Consider the following 20100-nt stretch of genomic DNA (forward strand, 5'->3'; position numbering starts at 1 on the left):
ACCCATTGTTCTTTTCAATCCAGAATCAACTGCACACAAATGTCCCTGAAATATTACATTATTTCCATTTTTTCCACCCAATTTCTTTCATTTCTTGGTTCCATGAAGTGATTAAATCACATCTGACCTTCATATATTGTATTAATTCTGTGCTTTGAACCGTCTAGATATAGTCTCAAAGATCACACAGCAAGTCTAGTTCTTTATTCCTAATAATGATGAATATGTCTCTATGTAGTGATAGTATTCTTCTAGCTCTAGACTCTCAGGATGCTGGGTAGTCCTACTACCTTTATACAGTTCCCCAAGAATACCTCTACAGAGGCAATTCACAGAGTATAATCTGTGCTACAGTGGTAATAGAGGATGGCACCAAAATATTTTATTGCTGAAAGTTTGAGAAATGATATATAAGTTTCATTTCCATCTTGAACATCTGTCATAAACAAAAATAATGTAATGTTGCAGCAGTCTCACAGGAAAAAAGTCTATTTGACTATGATTAAAACATACTGTTTTTTAAATATACTCAAATATGGGACACTTTTTACAAACATTCATTTCTTGGGACTCAACCCGGGAGATATTTTTACACAGTCTTCACTTGTATCACCTGGCTCACGCTATAAGTTCTCCTCACTTCTTCTTGCCTCAGTAAATGAAGTTTTAGAGTTAATGATTCCTCACCCAATATTCCAAGATGTGCCTCTTCCTCTTGATGTACCCTTTCCTGGAATTTCTCATCTTGGAAGGCTTCATATCGAACTTTCCAATAAGTACCTCCAATTCGGCTAGAGCTCTTCTGGAAGTACTTATCTGGGCCACTGACATGTAAGAGGAGAAATGTTATATTATGAACTCAGTGGGTATCAAATAGACTCCCACCTCATCCTTAAGCACACAAACTTCTAGATCCTCTTGAACCACCTAGATTAATTCAGAGCAGGAAAGACACCTTCTCTGGTGACAGCACTACTAAGTGGTATACAGCTTCTGCTTGAACCTTTCCAAAGACAAAGACCTTATTTTCCGAGAAAGTACTATAATATATAATAATTGGACTTGTTATTTATAGAAAGGTGAACTATTACTGCTTCTAAGTTCTATATCCTGAGATTGGTTCAGTTCTCCAGAGTTACACAGACTGCATCTGTTCTTTTACTTTCCTTCATCTTTTTTTAATGTTCACTTTCTCCCCTTTGGAGTCAAGAAATGATCAAGAAAACCCAAGAAATGAAACAAAAGAGAAAGTCAAAGTCCAAAGTCTAAGAGCCCAGAGCTGCTGAGAGCATATGACATTTAACTGTTAGCCTTACACAGGGCGCAGAAATTGTGATCTTTACGGGGCATAGCTGCTGGTCTGTTGGGAACCCAGCAGAAAGTTGAGTGTGGGGCAAAGAGTTTGTGTTAACGTTGCATTGCTGCATGATGACTGTATCACACAGGTTGGCTTCCTTCAGAGTCTTTTTTTTAGAGAAGGTAGTCATGAGAACAAAGCTGAAGGCAGCATGGCTGATCAAGAATCTACAAAGAAGACTTGGGTATTACTGTTCATATAGATGTTGTTAAACTTCCACCACCACCTCCCACAATCAGCTAGTCAAACTTGGATATTCCTGGTCAACTCTGACTCCCTGACTAGTTTAGAAGAGTTCACTATGCCCTCATTTTCTGTTTGCGTCACTGGAAGGCTGATATTCAGCACTAAGGCATATGAGATGATGATGTGCTGCTCCCCAGTTTCTGAGGCACACCAGTGAAGGCTCTGAAGAGCATCTTGGGCTTCCCAAAGTCCTGTACCAATAGTCTTCTACGTCCAGTTTCACTTGGCACCTCCTCTCCGGACAGTCTCCAGAAACTGGGTACTGGATGGTTCCTGGTAACTTATTCCTTTGATAACTTCTGAGGTCACCATTTTTCCATGATAAGTGGATTTGGTTTCAGAGCTGCAGCAGATGCTCTAGGCTGGAACGCTGGCTCCTTTCTCCTCTACACAGGTGGACTCTCTGGTGCTGCCCCAGGGGAATAGGCACCCACAGCAACAATAGCCATTTACTGGTCTCTCTGGGGAGCATGGCCACTTGCTCCACAGTTCCACGTCTCTATTTCTTGACATTTTTAAAGAGATCATCCACTAGCTCATTGGATCTTTTCTTCCTAGGAGGTTCAAAAGCTTGTTATCTCTTTCTCCCTGAACCTCTAGCAAAGAACCCCTGCGGTCCTTATCTTGTCATGGATGAAGTCTCTGAAAATGTCACCCTATTATCACCTATTATCACCGGAACTTGTGCCTCTGGATGCCTAACCTTGGTTTGCCAGAAATATAATCAAAATGTCTTTAGATCCTAGAAGCTTAAAAAAAAAAAAACCTCACTAACACAATCTCCAAGTCCTAGGCAGGCAGGCAGAGGGAAGGAGCAGCAGAATCTAGCCTTCTCAGTACCAGACACCCTCAAGAACTTCCCTATGCCCTCAGGGACCCTGACATCACAATGCCATCTTTACCCCACATATACTCTAAGTTTCTCTAGACAAATGAAGGGACTGTCTCTTTATGGTATCCATATTATTAGTAAATTGCCATAGGTTCTTTAAGCTCATTGAAAAACTTGGCTCCGGAGGTGGGGTTTGCCCCTCCCCTCTCAGACCCAAGCAGATTTTTCTTAAAAGTATCTTCCAAGACCACTTATCCAGGGACAAGTTGGTCTCCCAGCTTGTGAGAAAGTTCAATGAGAACAGCAAAACATGACAAGATTGAAAATACCATGCCCTTGAGAACAGAAGGAGAGCAAATTGTTAAAGTCAAAACGTCGTGTCCTTGAATGTAGCTAGGAGACAAATTATTCCCAAGTACCTTCCTAAAGCAAAAAATTCAGCTACTGTTTATCCTATGATATTAAAATATAACATGATATAAAAACTAGGGGCAACTAATTCAAGGTCTCACTAAAGAGAAAACATTTTATCTTGGACCCTCTTTACTGGTCAGAGGCTCCATCTGACTGCTTTGGTTGCCAGTCAAAGCAGTTTACCCAGTCAGTTTACCCAGTCAGTTTCTGTTGGATGATACATATGTCTGATCTGACGCTCCACCGTCTTTCTTCTGCTTGTGGTTTGTTACTCTTTTATTCTTAGTTGTTGTGTGCTGAACAAGAGCCATTCATTCAAAACCAAATGCACAGCTACCATGGACCATTCTCCATATAGAGCACTCTCACTAGGCACTAGGCAGATGTTAAACAATCTGGAAATCTGTTTGTTTGTTTTAAAAAACCAACTGCTATTTAAAGAAAGGAACACTAACAAACTCTGTGGACTAAATCAGTATTTCTCTAATAGCCAAACCAGATAATGGCACGAACACACACACACACACACACACACACGCGTGCGCGCACACACACACACACACACAAATATATAGTACAGAGCAATCTCATTGATAAGCATAGATGCCATATTTCTTAATACATACAAATGAAATTTACGAATATATCAAATATGCTATTACCATGATCAACTTGAATTTGTTCCAAGGATGCAGTGATGCTTCAATATATGCAAATTAACAAATAAAAATCAGTAGTTTACCTATACACCAACAGTAAATATGCCAACAAAGAAATCAAGAAAGCAATCCTATTCAAAATTGCCTCCAAAATTACTTTGGAATACATGTAACCAAGAAAGAAAAACAACTTCTACAATGCAAACTTTTAAACACTCGACAAAGAAATTGAACAGGACTCCAGAAAATGGAAAGAAATCACATGTTCATGAACAGGGGGAATGAGTACTAGGAAAATGGTTATGCTACCAAGGACAACTTAAAGATTCACTGGAATGGTCATCAAAATTTTGTCACCTGCACAGAAACAGGAAAAAATATCTTAAAATTCATTTGAAAGTGTGAATGAGCCCAGATTCATCAAAGCAATGCTGAACACAAACACGCTCACACAATAATGCTAGAGGTATTCACCATAACTGTTTTCAAGTTACAATAAAAGCCTACAGTAATAACAATCATTTCAAAGCATGAATTTGAAAGCACAGGGAACAGGTATGAGGGAGGATTTACAGGGAGGAAAACGAAGGGAAATGAGGGGATTATATTATAATTTCAAAAAGTAAAAACAAATTAAAAATAACCCATCCAGTCATAAAATAAACTGTACCAAATACTGACATGAAGATAAATGCAGGAGAGTCAAAGGCCCACACAGAAGCCCACCCACTCAGTTACAGCACCCTGAATTTTAACAAAGTTGTCAAAACTACATGCTGTAGAAAAGACAGACTTTTCAACAAATAGCGCTAGCAAAATTGGAGGTCTACCTGTAGAGGGTTGAAATTAGATTTCTATTTCTCACTCTGCACAAAAATCAACTCCAAACGGATCAAAGATCTTAATGGAAGACCTGAATTGCTGAACTGCTAGAGGGTAAAGAAAGGAAAATAATAAAGCTGGATAGCCACAGATAATGGCTTCCTGAGGACCAGAGTAATTCAGAAAACAAGGCTGACACTGAGAAATAGAAACACATGAAATTAAACAGAAAAATTTTGTGCAGCAACAGAAACAGATAACCAAGTGAGGATAAGCCCTGCATGATGGGAGAAAGTCTCTGCTAGCTGATGTTTGACAGAGAGGAATATCTATAATAAACTTTAAACTCCCATAAAACACTGAAATGTCAAGCAGCCCCATCAATAAGTGAGGTAATACAATGAAGAGACAAGTTCTCTTTTTAAAAAGACTTTTCTGTATGTGTTGTGTTGTATGTGCATACGAGGCTTGCATATAAGTATGTAAGTGCATTGCCCATGTGTGTACATGCAAAGTCCAGAGGAGGATAGTGTCTTTCTCTCTTGTTCTTTCACCTTACTGCCTTGAGATAGTATCTTGCTTGCCCCTTTACTAGGCTGGATGGCTTTTCGGATCCACCTGTCTCTACTCCCCATTGTTGGGCTTTAGAAGCATGGGTAGCTATGTCCAGCTTTTCATGAAGGTGACAGGGATTCAAACTCAAGTCCTCATGTTTTCAGAGCAAACCCAAAACCTGAACAAACAGTTCTTAAAACACAAATACAAATGGCCAATACACACATATAAAAGATATGCTCTTCCTCACCAATCATCTCAGAAATACAATTTAAACTACACTGAGTTTCCATCTTACCTCTGGTAGAATATCAGTCATCAAGATAAGAAATAACAATAAATGCTGTCTCGGGTGTGGACACAAGGAAACTTTTAAACACTGTAGGTTGGAATGTAAACCAGTCAAGTCAATATGGAAATCAGTATGGAGGATTCTCACAAAAAAAAGAAAGAAAGGAAGGAAGGAAGGAAGGAAGGAAGGAAGGAAGGAAGGAAGGAAGGAAGGAAGAAAGAAAGAAAGAAAGAAAGAAAGAAAGAAAGAAAGAAAGAAAGAAAACATCATCACATAGAAATAGATCTATCATATAACCCAGGCATACCATGGCTGGGTATTTATACAAAGGTCTATAAATCACCATATCACAGAGATACTTGCTCATCAGTGTGTACTGAAGCATTATGCACAATAGCTAAGCTATGGAACCTACTTATGTGCCCAACAACACAGAAATTGATAAGGAAAATATGCTTTGTATGGAATTTTTACAGCTATAATACAGAATAAAGTTATACTAACTGCAGAAAAATTTATACAACCAGAGATAATCATATTAATCAAATTAAGCTAGTTTAACAAAAACATATATTGTATATTTTCTACCATCTGTGGTTCCTAGATTTTATAGTCACTTAAAATCATATACATATATGTCAGAAATGTAGAATTAGGAATAAATGGAATTAATTGTTCACAAAAATAAATGATAATAACAGGAGGGGGGAAGTCTGAGAAGAGGGAGGTTGGGGAAGAACAAGGTGGGAGTCATGTACCTAACATACAGTATATATACCTGTACGGAAAAATTAAAGCGCAAAATGTAAAAAAAAAAAGGCCACTGCTATTACTGACAATATGTTCTATAAATTTATACTGTGATGCCTTCTGATATCTATTTTCCGATAAACAAGCCAAAACATTCGGAATGAGCTAATCTGACTTTCTAATTAGCAACTATTCAACGCCTTGCTGCCTAAGGTGCCACAGGAAAAAGGAGTATCAGTCTAACAGGCAGCCAGATTCTGCTTGTAGCAGCACCAGCTATGGCTGCCTTGAGAAACAAAGATTACAACTGCTTCATTGTCTTGGCTCCTGGAGGTACTGTTCTAGCCAAAACTCTGAAATAGTTCGTGCCAGACTTTTTGCAATCAGATGTCTTGATAAAACATCTCCACCTTACTCAAATGGGGAACCCTTTCCATGGGGTGGGGCAGTAATATGACTGATCTAAAATACAGCCTAACTGACTGGGATTGTTGTAAAATGAATGGTTGAGATTGACAAATCAAATTACTATGATTTGATCCAAATAACCCTTCTCAAACTATAGAATCAGACAGCCTAGGCTTACTCAGAAAGTCAGCTAGAAGACACTATACTGTGCTTTCTCGTCTATATTGCAGCATGGGCTCCAGTAAACAGTGCTCTCAAGTGGTTTTTTTGACCTATTTTTTTTTCTTGTATGATCTGAAGTAATGTGAAGAGCTGGCAGTGGCAGTAGTCTAAACGAACAAGTTTGTATTCCTCGAGATAAACATTGATACCATAGGCCCCATGCTAACCCATGTACTGTCTGGTTGTTTGGTAGTTGAACAAGTTCTTGCCTTCAACAATAACTTGATCTCAGATCAAAGATTGACAGTTGAAGAATCTACATGGGTATAGCTTGAATACAACACCATCCAGTGCTGCCTATGGGCACTGTACAAACACAGCATTGCCCAGGACCACATTTACTTCCAATATTGCTTCTGATCTGTTACGGAGTCCCTGTAGACCATCCCAGCATGCGTTTCCTAGCCCCAAGCTTCCAAATACAAACTGTTGCTGCTTTCATCGCTGCTTGATAGCTGAAGAAGAACTGGCAGGCTTGAAGGCAGTCCAGGAGTTGGTGCTGTATTTCTAGGCAGAGTTCCAAATAGAACTGCTTGCAAACAGTACCTAGTTTGGGAGCACAGGGCCAGAATTCCCAGTACAGAGCACTAAGAAATGCCATTTGATAGCTGAAGAAATGGCATGTGTGGAGGCCTCACATCTGCACAGTGGCAGTACTCAAAGGCCTGAACCCACACAGCAGTGCCAACATAACAGCTGCAGAATATCTGCCAATTCCCATAGGATCCTATCCATCAGCAAGGATTCTGCTTTCAGTGAGGACATCCCCTATCCCTAAATGATCCAAACCATGCCCCATGTCCAGTTTCTGAACAACACTGACTCCCAAGCATCAGTAGGTGCCCCAGGCGCATCATGACTCCAGCATATAAAGATTGACAGCCCAAGGTTTAGCAGAGAACAATGACAGCTGAAAAACTTAATGAATGGTTTGAAAGTAGCCAGTTTGGAAAGAAGACGGGGAGTGAACGCAGAAAATTGCAAGAGTAGGCTGAAAAAAGCCAGAAGAAAAACCCTATAGTCCCTGGTTACCAATAGAGCTCCAACGAGCTCCTAAATCTTCAGGGTCAAGGGCTTCAGATTCCAGACTAAGAAACATAAATTTAGCTGTTGCCAAAATCCAAGAATCCATATACTCTTGTGTAGCTAAGTACCCCATTGTTAAATCCAGCATAAGGACTGCAATATAAGAGGGTGATGCTTCTGTTGCTTCCCTCTGCCTGTTGTCATCACTTGCTGCTGTCAAACATTGGAGAAAAAAAAAAAACACCAAACGATGCTAGAGCCCAGCATTTGAAATTTTCTTGCCTGTCTGTGATTTCTATGCAAGTAGAGTAAATGAATCCCAAACCAGCTGCTGCAATTCACATTCCAGTCAACCCGGTCTAATCTCTACAATACCCACTTATTTTTATTCTAAATTATCCTCAGGTATTCTGATGTGAGATTCCTCTCTGTATGCTATGAATATGTTATATGACCATTGGTTAACAAAGAAGCTGGGCTGGCCTATGGCAGGGCAGAATATAAGTAGGCGAAAAAACTAAACTGGATGCAGAAAGAAAGGAGGCAGAGTCAAGCAGAAGTCATGTAGCTGCCTGAAGAAGAAGGATGCCGGAACCTTACCAGAAACATACAGCCTTGTGGCGATACACAGATTAATAGAAGTGAGTTCATTTAAGATGTAAGAGTTAGCTAGGCATGCAACTGAGCCATCGGTCAAACAATGTCATAACTAATACAGCTTTGTGTGATTATTCAGGCCCGGGTGGCCAGGAAATAAAAAATTAGTCTCCGATTATAATATCCCGTCTTTTATTCTCATTTATCAAGAATATCTTTAGATGGATACACAAGTGCATGTTTTCAGTCCCCAGATGCATGTAGTCCTAGCTAGTACAGAACCTGAGATGGAATGATCACTTCAGCCCAGGAGTTAAAGGCCAGCCAGAGAAACATAATTAGAACCACCATTATTAAAATAAAATAAAATTCCTTCACTCTAACATGAAAAACCACGAAGTAGGTAAACCTAGATGGAGCTTTTAGATGGTGCTCCAGACGACCAGTGTCAGCTTTTAAGGTTTCTCTATATTCAATCCATTTCTTACCGAAAGAATGGTATCCAAGTATCTTCCCATGTCTTGCCCTAGTCATCTACCAAGTCCCACCTCTGGGAAAGAACCTGCTTGCTGAATGACCCGATAAATTGGAAACTTAAGGTCTGGCAACTGAGTTGAGACCCAACCGTCTGCTCTACCAGTTGTAAAGTTGGCTCATATACAAAGGACAGGAAACTGGAGAAGTTTCTACAACAGGATGGACACGGATTCTCCACAAGCAGTCTCTTTTTGTCCATATATTTCTCAGGGTGTTTGTTTTTAAATATCCATGCTCAATTGTTTCCTTCAGAATAGGATAACAAAGAGAGGAGCGAGGAGGCAAATAATTAATAAAAATAAATAAAAGTCATATCAGTTAACGAGGAACTGGTCCCACCTGGGCTTTTCCTTCTAAACATGGCCACATACTCAGCAGTAACAACCTCAAATTCTATTTGAAATATTAATTGAGTATATGACGCGACCTTGCAAAAGGCTTGCTATGTATTGCAAACAAGAGAACCACAAGAAATTAAATGATAATGGCAATTCTATCTAGGCAATTGTGACCTTCCACGTAAAGAGAGATTTCAAGAAGGCATATAGCAAGTGTTTGGGTAGGAGTGCATACAGTATCCCTCTGTCTCTTACCTTCCTGGCTCTCTCAAACTCTTCCCAGTTCTCCCATCACGCCCTCGTGGGCCATAGTCCCATTGAATCTCGTGGGCCTCAATGAAGTATCGACGAACTTTGCCTGTGAGTTGCTCCACAGGTGGGTCCATGGAGCAAGAGTCAACCTTATAGAGAGCTTGCATGCCATCTGAAGAAAAGAAAAAAAAACCACATCTTTTCTTTTATTCTGCTAAGGTTCCTACTCAGAATGGACTTTTCCTTGTTTTGTCTCCTTCAATCCTCTTCTAGTTTCTTAACCTCTTTCTCCAAATAAGGCACTTTTCCTGACTCAAGAGCCTGGCTAGTAGAAAGAGTGAGTTCGGGCAATCACTGATGCATTCACCAAATCTTCATTTTTGCCTCGCAAAAGATCCCTGTTGCAACAACATCATAAAGATTCAAATCAGGAGACCAAAGTTTAAGCCAACCATGCATTGCTATCTATATATGAGCATACATCTTTTATAAATGAAGAGAATAAGAAAGTCTGCCTCGGAGTGTTTCTTGTGATGTGGACTTCGGATTAGAAAAGCAGTTGAACTCTTAAGTGGAGCTTACGGGGCCATCCTAATAGGAACACGGAGGGCAGTGGCACTGAGGGCGATGTGAACTGTGGGGACATAGCTGAAGAGGTATCAGAGGAGAGGACTATTAGTATATGGTTGAGAGACTGTTCCTGTGAACAGTATTCTGGCAAAACAGAAAATTGGTAAAGATGCAATCGAAAAAGGGGGTCATGTTTCATCCCCAGAGAGCAACAGAACTTGGCAGCTTTGGACACACGTTTGTGACTTTAGAGTCAAGGACAGAAGAAAGAGGCTACGGAATCTCCCTCCATGACTAAAGAAAGTCACTGAGGTCAGGTGTGATTCAAGGATACCCTTGCGTGGAGGCCTAGAGAGACCATTGTGTGAAGCTCTAAAGGTGAAGCCTGAATTGCCTTGGGAACGTCAAGATGTTGTAGATGCCAGAGTAGTGGGATACTTGCCAAGAAGAGCTGCTAACAGAGAGTAGAAACAGTCCAAGAGAGACAAGTGTGTTGCAGTTATCAAAGTTGAAAGGAGTTGGAAATCTGAAGAACACTCGATAGCGAACATGAAGATGCAGAATTTAACATTTGTCCAGCTAGGTTTTAGTCTTGCTTTGGTCCAGTATTTCCTCACTGTGCTCCCTTTCCTCCCTTTTAGAATGGTAATGTGTATTCTGTGCCATTATATGTTAGAAGCATGTGATCTGTTTTTTTTTTTATTTTTATTTTTTAGAGGATTAAAGTTAAAAAATTACCAGAAGTCTCAGAAGAGAGTTTGCACATTGAACTTTCTCAGGGCTGAAACTGTTACGGACTACAGGAACTTTTGAAGTTGTAATAAACACATTTTATGATATTGCTATATGCCTATGGGAGGCCAGGTACGGAGTGTGGTAGTATGAATAAAAATGGACCCCACAGGCCTGTAGGAAGTGGCACTATTAGGAAGTGTAGCCTTGTTGGAGTAGGTGTGACTTTGTTGGAGGACATGTGGGGGTCACTAATATTCCATCCAGGCCTTGTGTGACAGTCACTTTCTGCTGCTTGCAGATAGAAATGTAGAACTCTCAGTTACCTCTACAACACTGTGTGTGCCTGCATGTCAGCATGCTTCCTGCCGTGATGATACTGGCAGGCCTAGCTTAGAGTTCGAACCTGTGAACTATAAGCTAGGCCCCAATTAAATGTTTTCCTTTGTAAAAGTCACCATGGCCATGATGCTTCTTCGTAGCAATAAAACCCTAACTGAGGCAGGAAGATTAAACCCAGAAATTGTTTCTAAAGTGACCCAGAGCATTAATGGCAGAGTCAAGAAAATTGACTTCATTCTAGTTATTTACATCAAGACGCCTAGAAGACCTATTAGATAGATGGCTCCAAGCTAGAAGCCCCACTCCCTACTGACCATTAACTACACTGCCGTCATATATTCCAAGGGTGGGAAATGCTAGACCTTACTTTTCAAGTGGCTGTTCACTTCACAGCTAATTAACCAGGTTCCAGACTTCTGGGGCACCATCTCAGCAGTCACAAAGGTGGCCGGAAAAATGTGAGCAACATCAGTGCGGTGTCCACGGACGGTCAGTAGCTGTCCATGAAAGAAGGCTGTGTGGACATCTATTTCATTGCCCATGCCAAACAAGTGCCAGGCTACATGTTTCTGCGCACACATGTTCAGCTCCGGTAAGTTCCCAAAGACAAACCCATTGATTGCTGCAAAAGAAAATTTCAGAAATTAGGAAAATACAGATAAATGGGAAAAGCCTTACCATCTGTCAAAAAGAATAGATAGCGTTCAAATGAGGTTTTAAAGAGCACACTGCACTGAACATATGCCTTACTTTACAAACAGTTAAAAATAATCATTAGTCTCAATCAAAAATTGAGAAAACCAAGACATACAGAATTGAAGTTACTTCTATGTAAGAACTACAGATCTATTAGGTAAATAAAATCAATATTCTCAATCTAGTGATCTGAGAAAGTTCTGTGAGATGTTTTTTTGCTTGTTTTGTTTTGTTTTTTCCAAGCCATTCTTTCCTTTCTGGCCAGTTTCCTTCTGAAATTTCCACAGTACACTGTTACATTACCTGACTATCAAGGCCACTATAATCTATTTTTATCAAACTCGAGATACATTTTAACTACCTAATCCTTCCTTTACATCTCTCCACTAAGATTTCAGCTCCTTTAAGGCTTTGAGTGTATCCCCATAACCGAAGTAAAAAATCATTTCCGTCACTAACAAAAACAAAGTCAGGCTATTTCTATTCCTAAAATCAGTTCTCTGTACAGTTATTTATCTTTAACCAATATAACCAGTTCCTTTAGAGACATTAGCCAGTTATCTATTGAATTCCAGATATGCTAACCTCTGTGATTTCTCCAAATATGGGAAACTCAATGGTATATTTTGTGGGGAACTGCTCTCCCCTAATTTAAAAAAAAAGATATAAGCCAAAAGTAAAATATAAGGAAAATATTTTGAAGGTAGTAACTTTTTTCCAGAAAATGGATAATTCTGCCATCTTGCATCCTTTTAAAATCAAGGCAATATTAATTACTATACCAGTGGGCAACTCATTTAGGTGACTAAGCATATCATGTATGATTCAGAATCAATAATTCTGTCTATTCTACATTACGAGAAAGATAGTCTTAATGGCAAGGGTATAGCCTGCTTAACTAGAGAGATCAGATATGAGATTTGAGTTGTGCCATTTTTTGATCCATAATAATATGATCCTCAATATTTTTAAAGACAAAAGAAAATCCACATAACCTTGGTCTTTCCATCTACTCTTGGTCTTGGTGAGTATTAGAAGGACAACATATATGAATGAGCCCAACAAATATTAGACCTAGTGGAAACTCTACATAAGATTCTCTATTGTCACAATGCAGCCACTTCCTCCTAGCTCACCATGCATCATATTGCTTTCTTGAAAGCCTTCATCTTCTTTGTCCACTGAGGTGGGATCAGAACAGTAAGCAGCAATGTTGTCATCGAGGTACCAGCTAAGGTTCTCATCTATCACACTGAAGAGGAGGAAGAAATTATGGTCCACATCCTTCCTCTGAGGTGGGGAGTTACCATCCAGGGTCCCTGGGCAAGCATAAAAAAATTATCCTTCATAATACATTACAAGGGGTTCTCATAAGAAAAAATAAGAAAGGAGGGAAAGGACCCTAGAGGTCTGTCAGCAATAGAAAATGTTTCTGAGCTCCTTTTCATTTCAAAGCTTGCCAGATGAACCTGTGACATAAAGAAAAAAAAACACAGGTCCTAGAATAATTCCCTCCCCACCACCCTTAGTGTTTAGTGCTTAGACCTAACCCAGTTCCTTCAATCTCTTGGCCTTCAGACCTGACTACTCTTTAGGAATAAGTCATTTCAAATCAAGCAGCTGCATCCTGATGGGTGCATTTTCCATCTGATTCAACCTAAGCTCTTCCCAGTTACCTTACTCAAATGTGAGTTGGCTTCCATCATCACAAACTTGAATTTTAAAAGTGAAATAGGAAATAACAGAAAAATAGTGTGGTTATTTGGTGAGTGGGTATTTTGGGGGCGGGGGTGATGCTAGAGTTTGAGACAGGGTTTCTCTGTAGCTTTGGAGCCTGTCCTGGAACTAGCTCTTTTAGACCATGCTTACCTCGATCTCACAGAGATCCTCCTGCCTCTGCCTCTTGAGTGCTGGGATTAAATGCATGTGCCGCCACCATCTGGGTTGGTCAGTGTTTTTTAAAGGTAATGAAATAGACACAGCAGTGGAAAGAGAGTTTGACAGGCTAATAAATGGGAACTACTCAGGTTGCTACTCAATATGATCTTGATTAACTATCTCATTGCTTCCCATGGATGTCCCAAATTGCATCTTATGGCTGGTTGTCTGGGTAAGTACCTCTTTTACAGGTGATAAGGGGTCCAATGAGACCAGTTGCAATGTCTCGTGGAGCATCTACATGAGAATGGTAAATCCAAGTGAGGCATGCTGGGTCTGCATCAGTGGGTGCATGGCCTTCTGGAATAGTCCAGTTGTATACATGGTAGCCTCCAGGGGGAACAGAGTCATCAGCTTTCAGAGACCCAGAAGAACCATCTGGGTATAGTGAGCCTACAAAATAAAAATGTGCATGTCTAGAATCAGGGTGAGCAAGAGTGTAGCAGTAACACAATTAAAGAGAAGGCATTAATCAATGAGATCACTCGTCAGGTATCGGCATTTAGAGAGCAAGCATGGTGGCCTGAGTTCCATCCCAAGAATCCACATAAAGCCAGAAGGAATAAACAAACTCCACAAAGTTGTTCTCAACATGCATACTGTGGCATTCACGTGCTCCCCTTAACACACACACACACACACACACACACATCATATACACATACACAATGATAATACATTTTGCTGGAAAATCCAAAATATGTGGGGCATTTAGGTTAAGTCTAAGGTTCAGTACTACAGTGTTCCAAACCTCAGTACTCACATGGCAAAAGAGAGAAGCAACTATAAGCCATGCACTACCTCTGATATTAAAAAATCTTTCTACACCCTCTTCCCTACACATTCCTGAGCCCTGGGAGAAGGGACACAATATAGATATTCCCATTAGGGCATTCCTCAGTTCTTAATTCTCTACATATTGATCCGTAGGGGGTCTCGGTATTAATCGCCATCTACTACAAAAAGAAGCTTCTTTGATGGCTCTAGAGATGTTTTCTGGGTCTAAGAGGGAAGATGCATGCATACATCCACAGTGGCAGGAACTGCACACACACGGCCTGCAAAACATCGAGCCCAGCAAAATCCAAGCACAAAGAGGAGAGTGACTCAAGAAGTTTTCCCTTACGTGCAGAGCAAATGATGGCTGCTGGATGTGGCCCCTGAGAGGCTACTCATGCACATACTGGCAGCACTAAGGTGGGAAGAGGGAATAGTGGTGCAAGGATAGGGAAGATATTGGAGGAGAGGATTTGGGGGAGGGGATCTGAATTCAATAACATACTTTTAAATATTAAAACTAAGTAAAATTAATTAAAAGAATTGTGTTATAAATAGAAATCACTTGGGAAGAACTATAGTCAGAAAAAGTCATGTTTAGCTTAAATGATGTGAAAGCAAAGAAAAAAGCAGAACTTCTTCCCAAGCTCCCACGGCAGTACAGTCAGTTCTAGTAACACTCAGGAGTTGGAGGATGTCTAGTTAAAACACTAGCCTGGGGTATATAAGGAGACCCCACCGGAGGGGAAGGGAAGTCCTTGATTTCATGCACTCATTTTGAAACACAAAAGAGCACACAGCCACGCTTTAACTTAAAGTTATGACCAGTGGGCTTATTTTCTCATTTTAGAGAAAATAAAACAATGAGTAATTTTATTTCTTTACATTAAAAGAAATATCTCTTCTAACAAACACTGGTTGTTTGATGCTGGGTTTTGCCAGACATCCCAATGTACCTTGGAATGCAATTTCCTCCTGCCTCTGCCTCCTAAGTGCTGAAATCCTAGGTATGTATAACCATACTACTATTTACTACCTTATAATCTACAAACTGTATTGTTACATACATCTTAAGAACACCAAAATTTATTCCTTTTATTTGTGCCATTAAACTTGGAGTAATCTCTCCTCATTCTTATCCTTTCTATGCCCCACCCTCTGGTAATGGCTATTTTAATGTCACTCACACTATAACAATTACTTTAGATTCCCAAAAATAATCAAATCCTATAGTATTTATCTTCCTGTAGCTGTTGTAGTTTACTAATACAGTGCCCTTTCAGGTTACTCTATTTTGTAATAAAACAAAATATTTATTTCTCTCTAAGGGTGAATACCATTCAGATACATACACATACATATATATGTATATAAATGTATATATGTGTGTGTGTGATTTTCATACTCAAGTATAATATATAACATTCATATATAGAATTTATTTTTGCAACTCTGGGGATGGGACCCAGGGCCTTGCAAATCGATCCCTCATATCCTCAGTTCTATATACCATTTTCTTTGTTCATTCATCTGTAGATGGACATTTGGGATAAGTATATAATCTCGCTGTTGTGCATAGCACTACAATAATCATGAGGATATATGTCTCTTCAACATGATTCTATCATTTCCTTTTTGGATATACACCTAGTAATGGGACTTCTGGGCAGTAACATAGTTTTAATTTCAGGAGTTGAAGATTGGTACCTGATGGCTATATTAATTTTCCTTCCTATAAACAGTATAAAGGAGTTCCTTCTCTGTGCATCCTCATCCCAAACCAGAGCTACTGACCTCCCACTTTAATTTCCTCACTAACTACTGATCTGTTTTAGGCCATTGTGCCTCAAAAGTTAGAAGATGCTAAAGAATAAACTGGCATACTCTTTAAAAATAACAGATCTTCTGGAAGATTCTGGAATCAGAATAGCACTCCATTACTTTCACAGAACTTTTCTCTCAAAAGTGTATGCAAATATTTAGTAGAAATGGAATTCCAAGAGTTCCTTGCAATGAAAAAGGGAATGTGTCGTCATACTCCTTATGTAGAATCTGAAGCCCAGAGAAGTACAATGTCTTGCCCAAGTTACTCACTGTATGCATCAGTACACAGCCATGTTCACTCTGAGTAAAGTTTTGCTGTGGCAAATCAGTAAGTAAGAAAAAAACTATATTTGACTGGGCATGATAGCATCGAAGCACTCAGGATCCTTAGGAAGGAGAATCGTGAGTTCTAAACCATCCTCAGCCACAGACCAACATTCTGTTTAAAAGACCAAGAAAATGGAGAGAAGGGTAATTCTTGTTCTAAAGTCCTCTATCTCAGGCGGCAGTAAAGGAAAAGTGATACTTTGTAGAAAAGGAAGAGAGGAAAGGTAGGTTGCTTTACCTTCTGAGTCCTTCTCATAGAAAACTCCATGAGGGTGAATAGTATAAGGCCGACTTGCAAAATTCTTCAGGTGGATACGCATGACATCCCCCACCTCAGCCTGTAACAGTGGTCCTAGGAAGCCCAACCAGGCAGGCTTGGCTACTTCAACAGTGTATGTGCCGTCACTGTATTCCTTATAGACAGTCTTCTTGTAACTACTCCCTATCCTGTCTTTGCCAGACTTTAGGAAGCTGGAAGCCACTCTGAGAAAATGCAAGACAGAATTACAACTTTTCTACCATCTTCAAGCAACTGGAAGCTTCTTTCCTAGAGAATGCTGACAAAAGAAAAGAGGAATTGGATTGCACTTGTGAAAAAGCAATGTGAAGTAGAAAGTCGAGTCATATGAAAATGCTGGAATCTGACCAAATTTCAACAAACAAGGAGTTACTTTTACAGGGTGCAAACAAGAGTACATTGACAAGGAGACAACCAGCTGTAGAATGACTCCTTTTAAATGACAACTCTTCATTCATGCAACCCCTTAACGTCATGCAGCTATACAGAGGGCAGAACATCATGGTGGTTATGACCATAGACTTTGGATATTTTGCATTAAATATCAGCTGTTCCATTTCCATATTACTGGAACATTCAACAGGCTACCTTAGCTTCTATGTACATAATTTCACCATCTTCCAAATGAAGACTATTGCAGGATCCGACTTTCAAAGTTGTTATGGTGACAGAAAATTATATTTATATGTCTGGAGTCTTACAATGCATGGTTAGCATGCACAGCGCCTTGGGTTTGAATCTCGGGACTATGAGGGAAAAAAGTAATTGAAAACTTCAGGAATCTTTAGGGTGGTACCTGGGAAATTGCAGAAGCTCAATGCTATTACTTCAAGTTATTAAGATGAGTGGCTAATGGTTGGTCTTTTAAGAACAATTTCAATACAAGAGTTATGACACCAAAGTTGAATGAATGGTTTGAGTCAAACAACAGTTTATGCTTGCCATAGAGCGCAGCTGTAAAACACTTGCCTACAACAGATGAGGTCCTAGGATTGATGCCTACACTACAAAACCAGAAAGAGAAAAGCCGAGTTGTGAGGACTGCAAGATGAAAACTGCTGAGCTTCGAAGAGAAAAAATGAACCACCATTGCAAAAGATGCTTCCATACGGTCATTCGCTGTCTTTAACTTTTGCTGAAGCATCAAGCAGTATGTAAGATCAACCTTCCCATTGTTTGAGAGCTTGAGGCAGGACGGATGTCGTGAGTTCAAACATAGCAAGTGTTATGTAGTGAGCTCCAGAACAGACTATGGCAGAGTACAAGTAAAATCTTGTCTCAGAAAACAAAAAAGAGAAAGAGAGTGGAGGGAAGGGAGATGAAAGAAAGATAGAGGATCAGAGGATGCAGGGAGTGAAAATAGAAAAGAAAAGAAAAGAAAAGAAAAGAAAAGAAAAGAAAAAAAAGAGAAAAAGAAAAATTAATCCTGTGAGGGTACAGTGGCAAAAATAAAATCTACTTTACAGAGATTAGAATTCTAGCACCTGGCCTACTGGCTATAGGATTTAGATTGGTCACTTGCCTTCCACGAGACTGTTTTCTCATCTATAAAATCAAGATTGCCTACAGTTACATGCTGCTCCATGGTAGAGTTCATGTTTATCATGTACAAGATCATGGGCTCTACCCTCATACCACAATATTGACAATATTCATACTTCCTAGGGGTTTTTCAGGAAGTGAATAATGTATTTGTAGATGTCTAGAATGGCATCTCCCCTAAAGCTCTTGTCTGTGAACTACCTGTCACTATCATCTCCTTGCTTATAAGACTTTTTCATGCATCTAGAATTCGGGTAGCTCCACCAGACTACAAGAGCATGGTTCCACTTCACGTGTCTCAGAAATATTGACTTCATATGTCTCAGAAATACTGACATTTCATTTTAAAATGATAAACCAAACAGCTGTTGATAGATGAGCATTATGAATCCCATTTTAAATGAAAAGGAATATGGACTTATCTTTAGAAATCTAAAAATGCTGTAGTGTTTCATTGCTGAAAAGCAAACTTGGGATGGGATGTTGGGTCTTAATCCAACTTCCTTTCCATGAAACCCGTTGTTGCATGTATGGTCCAAAGTGATTGGAAGCTGGCTGTTATCACACCCTGAGAAAGTACCCTTAAAAGACTACCTCTCAACCTTGAGAGTATCCTCTTTTATCTCTACTTCTAATAATACATAAGATAAAACCTACATGTCATTGTTCAGAGGCTGGTTTGTGATGACATTTCTTCCTTTGGGAGCATAGTCCCACGTCACATTTTCAATGGCCAGGTAGTATTCTCGAATGGCCCCATCAGTTGGTAGAAGCCACAAAAGGTTCATGAACAGTAAAGTCCACAGAAAATGGCCTGGATTCATGGCCCACAGTACTTGGAGAAACCGAGAATGGAATCTGCTGGTATGAAAAAAAAAGATAAAAGAGGACAAAGAAATTTTGCATGTATCTGGGAAACTGTAGAGGCGAGGAACAGATGAAATCACTGAAAAAAACAAAACCCAATTAACCCACGTGGGTTCTTTTTTAAACCTCACTGGATTTCTTTCAGTCCAACAAATATTCAGTGGCCTCGATACATAGGTTGTTAGAGAACAAAGTTAAAAATTCACCTGTACTACTAATCATGCTTTGCTTCCTTCAGAAGAGAAACCTCAATTCTGTTCTTTCAGCAGTGTGGACGCGAGAATGTACTCTGACCCTTAAATCAGGAAACAGTCATCGGAATTATGATTAGACTATACTGACTGACTTGGTACCTTAATCAAGTCAGTAATTCTTCCTTTGCCTGTTTTCCCTTAAGCAAAAAGTGACTCATAGTTGCTACTTCCCATAATCAATAAATTATATTTAGAAACACATGAGAAATCATCAAAAGACATTTACTGGAATATTCATAGACCCAAAATGAGAACTGCCAAAATGCCAATCAATATTAAAATGGCTGAGTAAATTGCGTTTTACTTACACAATGGAACTCAGAATGGCAGTAATAATGAACAAGCTATGACTATGCACAGAACTATGGGCAGATGTGGCAAATGCAACTCTAAAGAAAGAAACAAATCAAAAAAGCATACATGCTATCTGATTTTATCAGGTAAAGGGCAAATCACAGCAAACAAATCCTTGCTACTAGACGTAAGGATGGAGGTGAGAAAAGAGCTCAGATGTTTACTATTTGCATACTGTCCATTGGTCCCTGAGTTCCATCTCTAGCACTATAAAAACAAATGAAGATAATGTTCACCCTTAAAGCAAACATCAGTGACTACGAAGGGAAAAG

At 39.6% G+C, this 20100-nt stretch overlaps 1 protein-coding gene across 10 annotated transcripts in view; it reads right to left on the reverse strand.

The window, feature by feature from the left end:
• Heph (hephaestin) overlaps nucleotides 1–20100 on the reverse strand; it is an 87184-nt gene that overhangs the window by 60701 nt on the left and 6383 nt on the right. For 5 of the 10 annotated variants that reach the window (XM_085684413.2, XM_085684412.2, XM_085684410.2 and 2 more), the window contains 7 exons: nucleotides 19011–19214; nucleotides 16752–16996; nucleotides 13766–13978; nucleotides 12784–12966; nucleotides 11319–11573; nucleotides 9311–9479; nucleotides 688–824 (listed from right to left, as the gene is read on the reverse strand). In XM_085684413.2, coding sequence (XP_085540539.2) covers nucleotides 688–824; nucleotides 9311–9479; nucleotides 11319–11573; nucleotides 12784–12966; nucleotides 13766–13978; nucleotides 16752–16996; nucleotides 19011–19214 — 1406 coding nt within the window. Of the gene's footprint in view, nucleotides 1–687; nucleotides 825–9310; nucleotides 9480–11318; nucleotides 11574–12783; nucleotides 12967–13765; nucleotides 13979–16751; nucleotides 16997–19010; nucleotides 19215–19426; nucleotides 19516–20100 lie in introns of all 10 variants that reach the window. The other 5 variants (XM_085684411.2, XM_085684414.2, XM_085684415.2 and 2 more) reach the window with 3 other exon arrangements.

This window comes from Myodes glareolus, chromosome X, assembly GCF_982192425.1.
Source record: "Myodes glareolus chromosome X, mMyoGla1.1, whole genome shotgun sequence".
Taxonomy (NCBI): domain Eukaryota; kingdom Metazoa; phylum Chordata; class Mammalia; order Rodentia; family Cricetidae; genus Myodes; species Myodes glareolus.